Below are 15,936 nucleotides of genomic sequence, written 5' to 3'. Positions count from 1 at the left end.
ATTGAACATTATGTGAGATTTTGAACGCTAATATAAACAGCTATTTGTAAACATACATGGAGTAATGGCGTCCTGAGCAGAGAATGAAGTCACACACCCTCTGTGTTGTAATCTGAGTTTATTTGTTCTTTGTTTTGGCAGCCAGTCCGGCCGCATGTGCTAGTGTTAGTGCATGTGGGTCCCTCCCTGTGAAAATGTATATCATATATCTAATTAACATACCAATATTTTAGAAGGCTTCCACAGATAGTTCTTACTTGAAATGGTTATTATATCCTTCTTGAACTCACTTAAGAATGTTATGAACAATGTCCTACATATTGCATATTTTAAAAGATATATAGCAAATATTGATATATTTGATATCAACATACCTTTAAGTGAAATGTTATATATAGCTTTCCTCTTGCATCCTACAATATATTGAAGCATATAGAGTTTACAGTGAATGATGGGTTGTCTTAATCATGTCAAAGTGTGCATGAAGCTACAGTATTTGGGTTGGTCTGTAAAAAGTAACTCTGCACTAAATATTGTAGGGAGAAAACCCATTGTTGTTCTGACCTTGGTTCAAGTTTCCTGTTTGGCGCACTATTGTTGGGTGTGGTCAATTATATTTTCTCTGTTGACTATGAGTCAATAATTACAATAATAATAGATATGATATAATAATATTATAATGATATAATAATAGATACAGTAATATACATCGTTTGGCCTAGGTTTACAACAATTTGCTAAGGCATGCTAGAAAACAATAGCATCAGAAATATGTTGTGCTAAGAGCTAATTTAATAAAATAAAATAAGTAACCTTTGTCAGTACACAGAGGCTAGGCTAGGGAGTTAGTGATTATGTTTGTAAGTGCTTGCAAAGACCTTACTACCAAAGGAAAGGGAGGAGAAGCAACAGAGAGCTACGACGTATGATAGAATTTCCAAAAGTCAGTGGCAGTAAAATTCTTACACGCATTTTGGTAAATATGCCTTTTTATCAAGAATTAGATGAGAAGATTGATACCACTCTTATCTTGGCCAGGCGCAGTGACCCCAACGTCACTTTTACATTTTGGGTTTTGTACAGACTAAAGAAATGAGTTAACAAACGTGTAAATTAGTGAGCGTTAAACGTGCTGGTTGATGGATTTTGGTAGCTGTTTGGACAGAGCCAGGCTAGCTGTTTACTCCTGTTTCAAGTCTTTATTCTAAGCTAAGCCAACCAGCTGCTGGCTGTAGATTCATATTTACTGCACAGATATGAGAGTGGTATCAATGCTCTTGTGTACCTCTCGGCAAGAAAGCAAATAAACGCATTGCTTATGTTGAACTATTCCTTGAGGTTAGTACTTGAAAGAACAGAGAGGGCAGAATTCAAAACACTTTAACATTCACAGTGCAGTGGGCATAACATACTGCATAAAATTGATATCTTATTTATTGAATACTGAATAAACAGATTCTTATTTGTGGGGCTTTATTATATTTATGGATAATCAAACTCATAGAAATCATTTTCCCTCAAGATCAGTATCCAGTGATTAAGTTGTACACAAAACACACAAACAGATATTCAGATATGATGACTCTTCAAGTCTGGATTCTTCAACTGTTAACAGTCTACAACATCGCCAGATTCAGCCACTGTGGATGAAAACACAAGCACACAAGTCACTGTGTGGTCCATAAACCATTGCTTTATATTTCTGTGTCATTATCACAGATGGGCTCTTACCTCCAAAAACCTCAACTCGATCTTGCCAGACCCATCCTTGTCCAGCATCTTGAAGGTGTCTGTTGTAAATAAAAGAAAACACCATAACTCTACATAATGTCTGCATGGCTGTAGGATCCAAAAATGTGGTCACAATGACAAAAACTCACTGAAGAGTGACTCGAGGCGGATCAGGCTGCCCACAAAGTTGTCAAAGTCAATGGTGAGGCATGGTTCACTGTAGCGGGCCACAATGATCTGTTGCAGAGGGTTGTTGAGAGAGAAACCTGCCGAAATGCAACAAGATTAACTTAGAGATAATATCTAACAGCACATAATGGAGAAAAACACAAAAATCTCTCTGGTATCCTCTACCCTCTTGATGCTCTAACTAGAGGACACTGAATGTAGAGAAATATAATTTGTGAAATGGGCGTCTCACCAGCAGCCTCTATGGCCATCCGCATCTCAGAGGCGCTCATACAGCCACTTTGGTCCACGTCTCTCTCTTTGTACAGATCCTAATGGAGAGCCCAACAAGTTAATATGAGCTATCACCATTCTACTAATAAACTGTGTTACACAAAGTATGTTAATGTCAATACAAGCAAATAAGGAACAAACCAGGAACTTCTCAATCTTTGTCCACAGGATCTTAAATTCTACCAGTCCCAGCTTGCCGCTTCCATCTTTCTTTGAAGAGTATGTCAAGGAAAATTGTAACATGCTCAACATGGAGTAATGTGTCAGGCATAGAGGTTGCTGGTTGGTTAGTCAGTCAGTCAGTAAACTCATGATGTGTTGTAGTGGTTTCTAACAATTATGTCCAGCTTAACTTGGGGAAAATATGTATAAAATAAAGCACAATTTGATGGAAATGGATGGAGTTTTTGGTTGATTATTTCATTCAGTGTGAACATTATATAATGTCAATGAAAAGTTGGAAAATGCTAATACAAAAAATACTGTCAGACAGTGAGGAATCAAGTGATTTTCTAGTCTTAATGGAATAGTTTGACATTTGGGGAAATATGCTTATCCACTTTCTTGCCAAGAGATAGATAAGAAACTTTATACCACTTTCATGTCTGTATGCTAAATAAAAAATATTTTTGAGGACACTGAAGAAAGTCACTGCACCAGGCCAAGAAATAGCCCACCTGTTTTCGGACTTTATGTTAAGTTAAGCTAACCGTCTGCTCTCATCTAACTTTGGCAAGAAAGCCTATAAAGTGTATTTCCCAAAATGTCACACTATTCCTTGAAAGCTATTTAAGGGGAAATAAAATAGGATGTTAAGAGGTTAATAGTTTTATCCTTGGACATAACTAAGGATAGAAACGAAGGATACATCCAGCAGATTGATCATGTTGCGGCAAGTCTCCAGACTAAACCCACTGGTTTTGATGTCACTTCCTGAAAATGAATAAAACACAGATACACAAATGTTGCTGTGAGTGTCAGGTACACATAAATGCACATACTGAACTTGCCTGAAAGAGGAGAAGGAAATAATTTCTCATACTCTTCATCATCACTCGGTTGAGGATTCTCTGCAGCTCGAATGCAGAAATCTCCACATCCTAAGAAGCATATGACACAGACACTTTGTAGATCGTAAGAACAATGATCAAAAGAATGTCTCAAATTGTTGTCATACTTACATGTCCGGCGAGCTGTCCAAACAGTCTCTTGAATCTGTCACTGATGTCGTCTTCATCAACATCAATCTAGAGAAGACAAAGTAATATTTTTTTTCTTCTTTGTCAAAATACAAATATCAATAAAAATCTTCAAAAGCATATATATCAAGGAATATGGTTTTACCTGCTCAACATGGCATTCTACAGGATCATCAATCTCCCTAAAAGCAGCAAGAAGTCAAAGTTATAATCATTTTTGCTATGATTATCAACACTGTTTGTCATTATGAAATTGCACTTATTTATGAAAGGGACCTACTGGAAATCAGCCTGTTTCTCAGAGAAGACCCTCACATAAAAGTCTGCGTTCTTGTCGGGCTGAAAGGTGGAGGGGATGATGAGGTATTCTCCGGGGGGAAGACAGAAGTGGTTGCATACCTCTCGCAGGTTGATGAAGGTCTCGGAGCGCGCTGCTGAACAGTTGCGCAGGAAGAAGTTTTTCTTCAGGTGCACTTGCCTTTTGCCAGAGTACTGGAAAATGACACACATGCAGTACGGTCACATGAGGGCACCCTATACCTTTCCTCTGACCTCCCACTTTTTTATATTGTGGTAATATCTGCATTACAGCTTGAGAAAGTTTCAGGACCGAAAATGTAACAATAATGCTACAACTTCTTTTGAATACTCAACCTTCATGAAAAATGAGTGCTCAGCAACATGTTCATGAAGTGTCTTTGTCTTTGTATACAAACCTCCTCAGGCAGCTAGAAAAAGACAAAAAGATCAAATGTCAGAATAGGTGCAAATGTTGCAAATACAATCTCTGCTGAAGCAAGTATTATCACTCAGCCCCTTACCTCATAGATGGCAAAGCCAATGGTCTCCATGTCCTCCCCCATTTTCCTCCTGCGGCGCCTGTTCTTCTGCATTAAGCCCACGATGAAGGTGCAGCCCTCCTCACCATCATCAGGGTCATCATCCACCTCGTCCAGTTTTATGACAAACTGAGGATTCATCCAGAAGGAGTCTGGGAAGGGAAGCAAGGAGCTTATCAACTGTGTTGCAGCAGCCAAGATACCAGTGCTGGATTCAAATCTGGAGGGAAGATTGTGAAAGTGGCTGTACTTGGATAGTTTCTGCAGCCACCAGCTGACACGCCCCTTCTCCACGTGTCTTCAAACTCTGACTCTGCCCATTTCTTGTACTCATCGCCGGTGAGCGCATCAGGGGTGAGGTTGCAGATCTCAAGGCGAGAATATTGGCGCAGGAAGTCGGAAAATGACATCCTGTGGACAAAACAGTACGAGGAAAATAAAAAAACAGAAACTGTCTCGTTTAATGCTCTCACTGGAGAATCAATAAAATAAGAGTATATCAGCACTGGGAACCGAGAGGAAGAAGAAAAACAGTATCAGCGTGGTTTACCAGAACTCCCCATCCTCAGAGCGGTTGGTTAGCCTTGCCCGGGCCTCGTCACTCACATATTTCCACTGAGAAGAACTAGAAAAAAAAGTGGCAATACTTCCTTAGTTAGAAACAGACTGTGTGATGAGGATAAAACATGGAAGATTACAGACCTGCACCTAACTGTATGTCACACACTCCACCTACACCTCTCACACCAGAATAAGCTTTAAAGCCAGAGTTTGTGTGACAGCCATTTTTACTTCAGGATTTACCAGCCATTCCACTGGGTGTGTATGTCTCTGTGTGTTACATGCATGACAGAAACACACGCACACTTAATAACCCTTGTCCAAACAAAGGATCTAGGCTTGGTCGTCTTATGAACAACACAAGAGGCATAATTGGGAAAGCCTATTTATGAGAAGCAGTTAGATTAGATTAAAATCTAATTAAAAAATGTAGTTGTCATTTGTCAAAATCTCTACAGCCTGTATGACCAAAGCCTTGAGATTTTATCAACAATTACTTCTGTTTAAACCTCTGTTCCATATTTTAGTCAGAAAATTGGAAAAAGCCCACATTTTATATATACATATATATATATATACATATATATATATATATGTATATATAATCGATATGTTCCCTGTTACTGTAGCAGTTCAGTTATATTATCACTGACGTCATAAGGTGTCATCCTCCGGGGACCATGATTTTTCTGTACAAAATTACATGGCAGTCCATCTAATAGTTCTTTCAATTTTTCAGTCTGGACCAAAGTAGTGGACTCACCGACTGACCTACATCAGCATCCCTGGAGCCACTTGTCGCTATTGTGGCTAAAAACTAGAGTAGTACTCTGGAGTAGCTGCCAATGATAACCACTAGAGCAAATTACTTAGTGCTAATATGAGCACATTCATTGCATTTCCTGCCCTTAAAACTCACCCAGAAGTGCACAATACTTACTTGTCACTCCAGTCTCCATTCCACTCCACCTCACCCCATGGGTTTCTAATCCTGATCAGCTGCACCATGTCTCCTCTGTACTCCACCTGACACAGAATATAGGTGTCAATCACTCTCAACTAAAAAAGTGGTAAAACCAGCAAATAAATCATACCACTGTTAACCAAATTGTAACATCTATTACAGTATACAGCATACATGGTAGCCACTGCAGCTTCACCTCGACCTGGATGATCTGTCTGATATGTACACAGGCACAAACATTTCCTCACCTGCTCCGCTCCTGTCACCGAGTAGGCGTGGCCCTTCACCAGCTTGCGATATGTGACAGCTTCTGAGTCGGCTGAGCTGGTAATCTGGCATGGAGAGGAAAAGCTTGTGAGGTAAAAACTACCAGATACCAGGACGAGGATACCAACATGAGTACATGAGAGTGAAACAAAAAGCTCAAACAAACATCAATGGAGCATCCCAGAAGGGAGCCTCTGTCCAAGGCCTTCTTAATAATTTTGAAGAGGTGGGGATCTGCCTTGTTCAGATCATGCCTCTCAGCAATGCCTCCGGTGAAGTCCTCGAAACCCTCAGTGGTGCTGCCTCCAGAGAGGGCCTCGTAGCATCCATTTACCCTAAAGGGAAAAGGGGTTCATGAATGACTAGACCAGAAAAGGAGAGACTGAAAGAAACAGAAAGGTATCCAGATGTTCGATCCTTCCATACTTGGCATAGGCCTTCTCCAGCAGCGCGCTCCAAAACTCTGAACCCTCTTCTGAGTGAACAAACAGCAGCTTTCCATCTCTGGTAGGCAAGCGGTCATCCACCACCACGTCCACCCACTCGCCAAACTGCCAGAACTGAGAGCCACAGAGAAGACACAATTAGTGAAATACAACCTGTTTAAGCCACTCCAGCTCTAAAAGAACGAGGATGTGGTGTGTGTTTAAGTACCGTACTTCAAAGTGAAAGATGCCAGCATAGTTCTCCTCAAAGCTCTGATTGTGGGGGACAACACGAGACAAAACCTGTTTGTTGAGAGTCAAGGATGCGATAGCTGCCAGGAGCCAGCAGTCACCTGAACACAAGTTGACAGTGTTAAAATAAAGGGAACTCCTGTGTAAAACCCAACAACACCACCCAGAAGACTTCAAGTTCTCACATGTTAGTATAATTTTGGCATTGTGACACATCTCCAAAACACACTAGGTATGCTGTTTGTTTGCACATACACCTCAGTTGTGCAAGGTCATGGCTATTGTCTCGTCTCTCATTGCAGATCAGCAACAAACAACTCTGTCTCACCCTCCTATGTATGCATCCTGCCAGACTGGGCGTAGACAGAGAAGAGTGACGGAGCTGTTGCAAGATGTTTTGTACACAGTGACAGCTGATGTCAGTGCACAGGCATTTACGAAGAGTTACAAGGTTTGGGTTTTAATTAAATGTTACAAAAGACAGTTTCCAGAGATGAAACTAAGCAAGATGATACTGAAACAGTAACAGTGTCTGAGGATTCAACATGAGCAGAGCTACATCAGTGTGTTATTTTAATTACATCTGCCAACTCTAAGATAAGCATGCAAAATCATTCATTCAAATTGCAGAGGATGGAAACTGTAAAACTTTGTAAAACACTGTAAATATCTAATTATGCCATCAGAATGCATTTGAATGGGATTCGATAGGAAAATAACAAAAGGTCCTTTATGGGTGTCTGTTTCACAAGAGCTTGCAACACTGTCGAAGGCTCCCCTTTGTTTAATTCATTTAGAAAGACTATAATGCTTCGAGCCCGGGTTGGCTCGTCATCAGGTACAGAGGCATCAAGTTAACTCAAGTGTGTGTCATTGAATAAATAGTGAAATCCCACCTGTGGGTGTAGCTACAACCACATAATTGGTGCACACAACAACCAAAACAAAGTAATTAGAGTAGGTCCGTTTTAAAAGGAAAAAACAGCCTTGTGTGAATGTGTGGGTGTGTGAGTGTGTGTGTGTGTGTGTGTGTGTGTGTGTGTGTGCGTGAGTGTGTGTGTGTCTCACCAAGTGCTCCTTGACAAATATCAGTCCTGGTCGCATTTTCAACTATGAATTGTGGATTGGAACACAATTCCTGAGGGGAAAAAAAGAGATCGAGTCAAATGCAATGCTTCCTCACATCAGCACTTTCTATTTGGCCTCTGATATATAAAATGGGTCCAGACACACTGCAGGAAAACAATGTCCACTTTACATGCAGACTCAATGGAAAACACATTGGATCACACCCATACAAATGTGGTGTAATGCAAACATTACGAAGAAAGCTGCAGTTTACAGTTTGACATATAAGTTTTTCATAATAACAAGCAGCATATTGTTTGATAAGTTCAAGATAAAACCTCAACAATTTGGTATGTGGATAAGCAGAATAAACGTACACACAGCAGCAATTATCTATTAATTATAAAGTGTGAACCTTGTTGAGTGACTTCTCAAATGGAAAAGAGGATACGACAAAAATATTACAAACGTATACAAAACTTTTCATTCAAATAAGATATACTCAAATACACATTATGCTGTCTATGATGCACAAAGGTAAAATTCTGTCTTCAATTTCCAGTTTTGAATAATAGATTAATATTTTAAATGTTAAGGGCAGGAGTTATACTTTTCGGGCATGTAAAATAACTGCAGCCACGTGCCCCCAGCCTGTACATTCAGAAGATGTTACTGTGTGCCTACTGTACCCACCCTGGGTCTTTTCCAGGTGATGCCCCGAACTTTGTGGGAATTTGGTCCAAGTTCATTGTAGCCTAAGGACGAGGGCAGAGGCTCAAAGCTCTCATCCTGAAACAGCTGCCCCCTCTCCAGGCAGCTTCTCCTCAGCGACTCAAAGTCCTGGTTGAGGTATTTCACTGCATGAGAGTTGGATCCAATTCCATGTGATCTCTCCCGGTTGTGCTGAAGTTTAGCCGCAATGCCGGACATTTTAAATGAAGATTGTAAGACTTTCTGTCTGTCTGCGACTCTGTCCCACTGTGTGTGTGTGTGTGTGGTTAGACAGGCTCTGTTGAATGTGCAGCTCAACTGTCTCCACACCCTGTTTTATTCATACCAGACAGCAAACTTGCTCTGGCTCACCTGTTTCTCCCAGCCTACTTTTCATCTGGCTTTGATGAACGCCAATGATGAGTCCAGATGTGGCCCACATGGATGGATAAGTAAAATATGTGCTGATACACAAAATATCTGATCAGTGGGAATTAAATCTCAATAATATTTCTATCTCATTTGGCCCTACCAAGTGCCACAGTTACTGTCTTTGCATTCATCATTTCTTACCAACAATCATAAATAGTGAAGACAAACAGAGGCACAGACTACATGAATATTACATCTGCTATATCTCAGACTATTTCAACCATTTCATTTGAGTGATCGGTGCAATATTTTATAAATCCTGATAGTCCAGAGGCCATAGTTTCTAAGTTTCTTTATTTTCTATCATTTGACAGAAATTTTGCAACAGCTGAAATAGCAAAAACACCAACTAATAAGACACATTTTTCCCTACTGCACAACAAAAAAAGAAAAAAAAAAGGATTTATTTCAAACCTGGAATAATGGAATGTTTTTTGTGCATGAAATGAATCTATTGCTAATTGATTGAGCTTTCTCTTCCAGCAGATATCACAAAGGGGTCCTTGCTTGTCTCCCACAGTTAGTAGATCGCCAGGCACAGCCACTGTAAGAGGAAACGAGATTATTTAACAAGCTGAAGCTGAATTAGAAAGGCAGACAAGGCAGCAGTTGTTATTCTCTCACACACCTGTTGCATATCCAGCTCAATCTTCCCTGAGTCAGCTCTTTCCAGAGCTTTAAACATTTCTGGTGGAGAGGCAGAAAATAGAGATACTGGTAATGTGAACATGCCACAGCCTTCAGATCAAACAGATCAATATGAGATATACTGAAGTGACATTGTTGTGTTTGCGGACACTTACTGAAGAGCATTTCCAGTTTAATGAGACAGCCTACAAAACTGTCAAAGTCTATGGCATACTGAGCATCAGCATAACGACTGACGATGGCCTGCAGCACAGCACTGTTGATGTTGAAACCTGGAGGGGGGGGGGGACATAGCTGTCACTTAGCATCATCTCCTGTTAGCTTGTAGGGTCAGTTTCATAGATGTGGATTATTTCTGATCCTGGGGAGGTTTAGTTTTTAAAAAGGTGCCACATATTAGCAGGGTGACAATGGAAGGGTATTGTTACACAGCCTCGCCCATGCTTGTTTTGTTCCTATGACAAAGTATACATGAAAGAAATCTGAGAGCAGGGAGGAAGTCCTCTAACTGGCTCATCCAGTCTGCCAGCAACTGCCTTCAGCTGCAGGGTTTAGTGGTCAGATGCAATCCATAAAAATAAGCCCATAAAAATGAGCAAGGTAGATAAAGTACAATGTTTACAAAGCGTGTCACAGGCACGCCTATTTCTAATATGTCTCATAACTTAATGTGTGTCAACTATAGTGGCATACTCATGTTCAAAGATAGCTAAAGTCTGCAGGTAACATGTCTAAATATTTAGAATTAATTCTTATCAGGAAAGCAAATATTATCCCTGAATTGCAAGCCATGCCACGTACTACTTACTTAAAGCAGTCCTGCTAATTATAGTTAAGACATTTAGCCAAAGAACAAATGCAGCAGAGATGAACAGACTGCCAGAATTTACAACCACTCGTTTCAGTGTGAAACTGTTCGATGCGGATATTTGGTGTTTGTTACCTGCTTCAGTGGCAGCGCCTCTCATCTCGTGGGAGCTCATGGTGCCAGAGTTGTCCATGTCGTGATTCTTGAAGATCTCCTTTAGGAGCCAGGCACGCACGCGTCACATTAAAAGATACAGACCGGTGTTCCAACAAGACCAGCACTAATTTCAAACCACAGGAAAAAAATCACCATTTACCAGGTATTTCTGGATTTTGTTCCAAAGCAAGTGGAATTCCATCAGTCCCAGCTTGTCACTTTCATCTTTCTGGAGTAATGTTAAGGTTTATAGAAAAACTGGAAAGCTTTTTGTTATTCATTTAATTGATCATTCACACATCTTAATAATAATGCAACCAATTCCCAAATTTCAAAACATCAACTATGGGAGGAAATTTCATTCAATTAATTTTTTAAAGCAGATACATCCAGCAGACTGACAATAAGGCGACCTGTCTCGAGGCTGAAGCCATCTGTCTTGATATCAGACCCTGTAAAAAAGTGACAAAATATAGTGGGCTCCAACTCTTATGTACCACCAACATATGTAAGAGTTCGATGTACTCACGGTGAGAGACAACGTTGTTCAAAATTTTAACCAGCTCAAAGACGGACACCTCCATGTCCTGTTTGAAAAATGCATATTATAGTTTTCAATATAGTTTGAGTTTTCATTCACAATCCAGGTTTCGAGCTGTTTGCACATTTCATTTGCTGTGTGTTGTCACGCTGCTCTACCCACACTGCCAGCAATCTGCTTGAAGAGATGCTTGAAATTAGGATCCACATTGCTCTCAGATACCTCCTCCTGTGAGAAAAAGACACTAATAAGTCTTTGTCACTACAAATAAAACCAATGGCTCTTCAAATTTTAGGCATTTTGAAATATTGTAAGCTGAATTTAATATACAGTATGTTAAGTATTAAGCAACAAGCATTTAACATGTAATGTGACATATTTCCTTCAATCTCAGTACTAAGGTGGAAAGAAAAAAGTAACTAGCCATTTCACATTAATGCATGCAAGAGCAGCTAATCATTCTGTGGATCTTCTTACCTCCTCTATTTGAGCATCAATGTCCTCCTCCAGTGGACTAAAAAAAATAGAAATGCACAGCTTGAGCACACTCTGCTGGCGGGCAAGAAAACAACATTTACAGTAAGTGTTGACTGTAAATTTAAGGAGCTGACTTCTGAGCTTTTATCCACTAGATGGTTGTTTAAGCTAAAGCTCTGAGGTCTACGTTACCCCGGAGACATCAATCAGTCTGTATGTTACTCTAACACAGATACCTAGTTGCAGCCTGCTTCTCTGAGAACACCCTGAGAACGAAGCTGCCATTCTTGTGCGGATGGAAGGTTGAGGGAACTATGGCATATTCTCCCGGAGGAAGTTTGAAGCGGTCGCACACTTCCCGCGTGTTGATGAAGCTGCTGCTCATGGCCACAGCTCTCTGTCGCAGCAGGACATCCGGACCCAGGTGAACATTGCTGCGGCCTTTGTGCTGAAGATTCACAGGAGAAAAGGGTTTTATTACTGGAATGTCAAACAGATACCCAGAAATCCACAATGTATTAGAGCAGTACTCTTGTGACATCTATTTTGAATTAAAATTTTCAGTAGTAGTTTAAGTAAGGGATCATTACTGGCAGCACAAATACACACCTGATCTGGGACCTGTAAAAAAAGAAACAGACAAAGTATTTTAGAAAATGTGTCACGTGTTATGATAAAAAAGCCAAATACAGAATACTGATTTCATTTGAAATATCAAATTATTCTGAGATACCTCATAAATGGCAAAGCCGATGGTCTCAAGGTTGCGGTCAAGCCACTTCTGCCGTCGTCCATCCTTTTGCATCAGCCCCACCAGAAAGGTGCACCCATCCTTCCCATCCAGAGGATCATCATCCACATCCTCCAGACGCACCACAAACTGAGGGTTGGACGAGAATGTGGCTGGAACACAGAAAAGTTTAACCCTTTATATGAAGAAGTGTGACAGGACTTCTTGCTCAGAAATACTCATAGTGTCTCTTTCACCTGTGTGATTGCGGCAGCCACCAGCGGTGGATCCAATCCTCCACATCCCCTCAAACTGGTAGTAGTTCCAGTGGCCCACATCGTCACTTATGAGCGTGTCTGGGGTCAAGTTACAGATCTCCAGCTTGGAGAACCTCCTGATGAAGTCTGAGTAGGACATCCTGAGGAGAGGAATACATTTCTCAACGAAGAATGTTGTGTCGTTTCCCTACACATTAACTCCCGATCCCTTTTCCTAGCCTGAGTCTGAGCCTTGATAGTTGCTTTGGTGACGTAGGAGATGATGATTATCAATCCATATTACAGCATCAACAAAACATCTAAAATACTACATTTATTGTAATATAAATGAAAGGTGAAAGACAGTGGATTTACCAGAACTCTCCATCTTCAGCCACATGGTTCAATTTTGATTTTTCATCCTCACTGACGCTGTTCCATTCTCCGGATCTAATTGTGATTTAAAAAAAAAAAGCTTTTGGGAAACTCCAGGAAATAACCAAAGGTAGCTGATGGTTTATGGATCTAGAACGTAATTATTTACCCATCACTCCACGGCCCAGTCCACTCCACCTGACCCCATGGGTTCCTGACGCGAACCAGTTGAACCAGCTTGCCTCTAAAATTAACCTGAGAGACAAAACAGCAGTGAGCAATGTAATTTGCATGCCTCTAAAAAACAAAAAAACCTCAACAAGCTTACTGTTGACAGTTTAGATCATTTGTATACCTCTTCTGCACCAGTGACTGAGTATGCATGTCCTTTGACAAGTTTGAGTGCTGTGACTGCCTCTGTCTCGTAGGCGCTGGTGATCTGAAAGCACCAAGAACAAACGTTTCAATCTGATGACATCAGTGCTGTACTGCTGTTGTTGTGTCTGTTTGCCGATCAGCACACAAATCAGCATGAAAATAAGACTTACGTCAATAGAGCAGCCCAGCAGTGAACCCAGCCTCAGGGCCTTCTTTATGATTTGGAAGAGCTTTGGTGGAGCCTTGTCTAAGGTGTATACTTCTGCGATTCCTCCTGTGAAGTCCTCAAAACCCTCAATGGTGTTTCCTCCTGACAGGGCCTCATAGCAGCCATGCACCCTGTCAGACACAGAGAGGACGTGAATGGCTTCACCAACTATATATTACACATATTAACTGCATTAATGTGATGAAGTGAAAGATATAAGAGGAACTATTCGTACTTAGCATAGGCCTTCTCCAGCAGCGCGCTCCAGAACTCTGAACCCTCGGCTGAGTGAACAAACAGCAGTTTTCCGTCTCGGGTGGGCAAACGGTCATCGACCACCACATCCAACCACTCACCAAAATGCCAGAACTGAGAAGAAAATATTCCCATCAGTAAACTCAACGTCAAAATACTTCTTAAACTGCCGAGTTCATTCAACTGTCCTGCACTGTGACTCATGAGCAAGACGTTTGTGAGATCCTTGGATAATGTCACACCACACCACATACATTTACATTATTTCATTATTTTAAACTATTGCCATGAAGCTCTTGTCATGAAACATGTGACACTATTTGTTGTATTAGCTACAATCTGCTGAATTTGTCTTTATGTATGACTCAACTTGAAGGCATATGAGATACTTGCTTTCACAAATGGTGAAGTATTAATCTAACTCATTTATTGTTGAATGAATTGACCAGAATACGTTAATGGAACTTGTTTTGATATAAGGAACTTGACTGATTGAGATTCAACAGTTACAGAACAAAATGTGAGTTGACATTTTGACTGATCGTGGTGGTAGATGGATCGTTGTTTTGGCTGGCCAAATTGTACTTGAGTATCTTAGAGTACCCAGTGTGCAAGGTTTCATTAAAATAACTGACATGGCAGGAAAAAAGACAACAAAAAAGAAAAAAAGCCCACTGGAAGGTTAGGGTCAGTGTGCAGATGTGAAAGGCTTTTGTCAGACCTGGAAGTGAAATATCCCGGCATAGCCTTCGGTGAAACTCTGACCAGGGGGCACCACACGAGCCAGGATCCGCTGGTCTAGAGTCAGAGAGGCTATTGCAGCCAGAAGCCAGCAGTCACCTGCACAGTAAGAGCAGATACATACTCTGAGATTGGACAATATGCTGCATTCACCGCAGTGCAGCAGTGCCGTAAACAGCATGTGCCAACAAACCCCCTCTGTGATAATTACTTCTTTCAAGCTCAATACAGAAGGGGCGGAGGGTTTAGACCAGGGAAGTTTGTGGTTCCCTTCTAAAAACCAAAGCACACCATCATTCATCCGTCCATCTGTTCATTCAGCCATTTACTCATCCTCTTTCCCTTCACTTACCGAGACCTCCTTGGCAAATGTCCGTCCTTGTGGCTCCACCATCAATGAACTTTGGGTTTGAGCACAGCTCCTATAAAGAGCACCAACCAATCACAAAAAGTTGAACATTTGAGAGCAGTTTTGAGAAACATTTTCTTGGATTGTCCAGTATCACACTATTGAAAGGGTAGGAGGAAATAACCTTCACTGATTTTGATTTGATGACTGTCTTTAAAGTAAAAATACACCCATGAAAAGAATTCACACATACAGTAGTATTGCTATGATCCAACACATTTGGGTAAAGTTTCTATCAGAGCAATTAGGAACCTAAAATTATTGTCCTTTTGTTGTCAAAAGTAAAAAATCTGGAGCAGCTTTTTTCAGTCAAAAACCTGCACAGTGTGTTTGTTTGACCTTTAATATCCAAATCAGATAGTTGCAGGTGGGTAAAAGAAAAAAACATCCAATACTCACTGACAAGTCACTGTCAAGCTGATATTACATACTATAGTATGTACAAACTATCTTGTTTTAATGTTTTCATCGTTGTGTGTTTCTCCTGACTTCTTACCTTTGGTCTTTTCCAAACCACGCCCCTGGTCTTGGATGAGTATGGTCCCAGCTCATTGTAGCCCAGTGATTTGCGCTCAGCTGGAAAGCAGTTGTCCTCAAACAGGCGTCCACTCTTCAGACACTGCTGGCGTAGAGTCTCATAATCCTGGTGGGAGAACTTCACTGCACATTGGTTGGTGCCAATGCCTTGTTCCCTCTCTTGCTGATGGGCCAGTCGATCTGCCGTGGATGTCATCTCCCTGGATGGTGATTTCCCTCTTTGTGAGCTGAGTTGGGTTGACTTGTTATCTGATCTTCCACCAGCCGAACACAACCCAGTGTCTTTGTCCCAGCTGCCTTTATAGCTGCCACAGGTGAGGGGAAGATAGGGTAGGATCACAGACAGGGAGGGGCCTCCAATGGACAGGTGAAGTGAACAGAGCAGAACGCAACAACCCTAAGCAAATCTGCAATGAGATGCCAAAATGCAAAGAGAGACACGCCTAAAGGCAACTTGAAGCACCACTCTCATTGCTTCATTTTGATTGTGTGTGTGTGTGTGTGT

At 41.0% G+C, this 15,936-nt stretch overlaps 2 protein-coding genes across 2 annotated transcripts; both read right to left on the bottom strand.

Moving 5' to 3' along the window:
• Positions 1 to 1,456: 1,456 nt before the first annotated feature.
• LOC139294469 (calpain-2 catalytic subunit-like) lies at positions 1,457 to 8,747 on the bottom strand. Its single transcript, XM_070916376.1, has 21 exons — positions 8,462 to 8,747; positions 7,769 to 7,838; positions 6,683 to 6,801; positions 6,450 to 6,583; positions 6,190 to 6,358; positions 6,005 to 6,088; positions 5,733 to 5,818; positions 4,782 to 4,856; positions 4,482 to 4,642; positions 4,214 to 4,383; positions 4,109 to 4,120; positions 3,673 to 3,884; positions 3,538 to 3,574; positions 3,375 to 3,440; positions 3,236 to 3,293; positions 3,062 to 3,126; positions 2,335 to 2,403; positions 2,153 to 2,231; positions 1,881 to 1,997; positions 1,732 to 1,790; positions 1,457 to 1,640 (listed from the first exon to the last, which is right to left on the bottom strand). The coding sequence occupies exons 1-21, from the start codon at positions 8,696 to 8,698 to the stop codon at positions 1,617 to 1,619; spliced, it is 2,103 nt and encodes a 700-aa protein (XP_070772477.1). The 5' UTR covers positions 8,699 to 8,747; the 3' UTR covers positions 1,457 to 1,616.
• Positions 8,748 to 9,188: 441 nt separating this feature from the next.
• LOC139294470 (calpain-2 catalytic subunit-like) lies at positions 9,189 to 15,627 on the bottom strand. The gene is made up of 21 exons (XM_070916377.1): positions 15,391 to 15,627; positions 14,838 to 14,907; positions 14,466 to 14,584; positions 13,725 to 13,858; positions 13,452 to 13,620; positions 13,259 to 13,342; positions 13,073 to 13,158; positions 12,904 to 12,978; positions 12,529 to 12,689; positions 12,275 to 12,444; positions 12,151 to 12,162; positions 11,778 to 11,989; positions 11,542 to 11,578; positions 11,227 to 11,292; positions 11,053 to 11,110; positions 10,911 to 10,975; positions 10,684 to 10,752; positions 10,503 to 10,581; positions 9,715 to 9,831; positions 9,540 to 9,598; positions 9,189 to 9,455 (listed from the first exon to the last, which is right to left on the bottom strand). Exons 1-21 carry the CDS (start codon positions 15,625 to 15,627, stop codon positions 9,432 to 9,434), a joined length of 2,103 nt encoding a protein of 700 aa, XP_070772478.1. The 3' UTR covers positions 9,189 to 9,431.
• Positions 15,628 to 15,936: the final 309 nt, after the last annotated feature.

The sequence above is a fragment of the Enoplosus armatus genome, chromosome 12 (genome assembly GCF_043641665.1).
Source record: "Enoplosus armatus isolate fEnoArm2 chromosome 12, fEnoArm2.hap1, whole genome shotgun sequence".
Taxonomy (NCBI): Eukaryota; Metazoa; Chordata; class Actinopteri; order Centrarchiformes; family Enoplosidae; genus Enoplosus; species Enoplosus armatus.
Note: the sequence above shows the minus strand (reverse complement) of the source record. Positions and strands in the feature narration are given on the sequence as shown.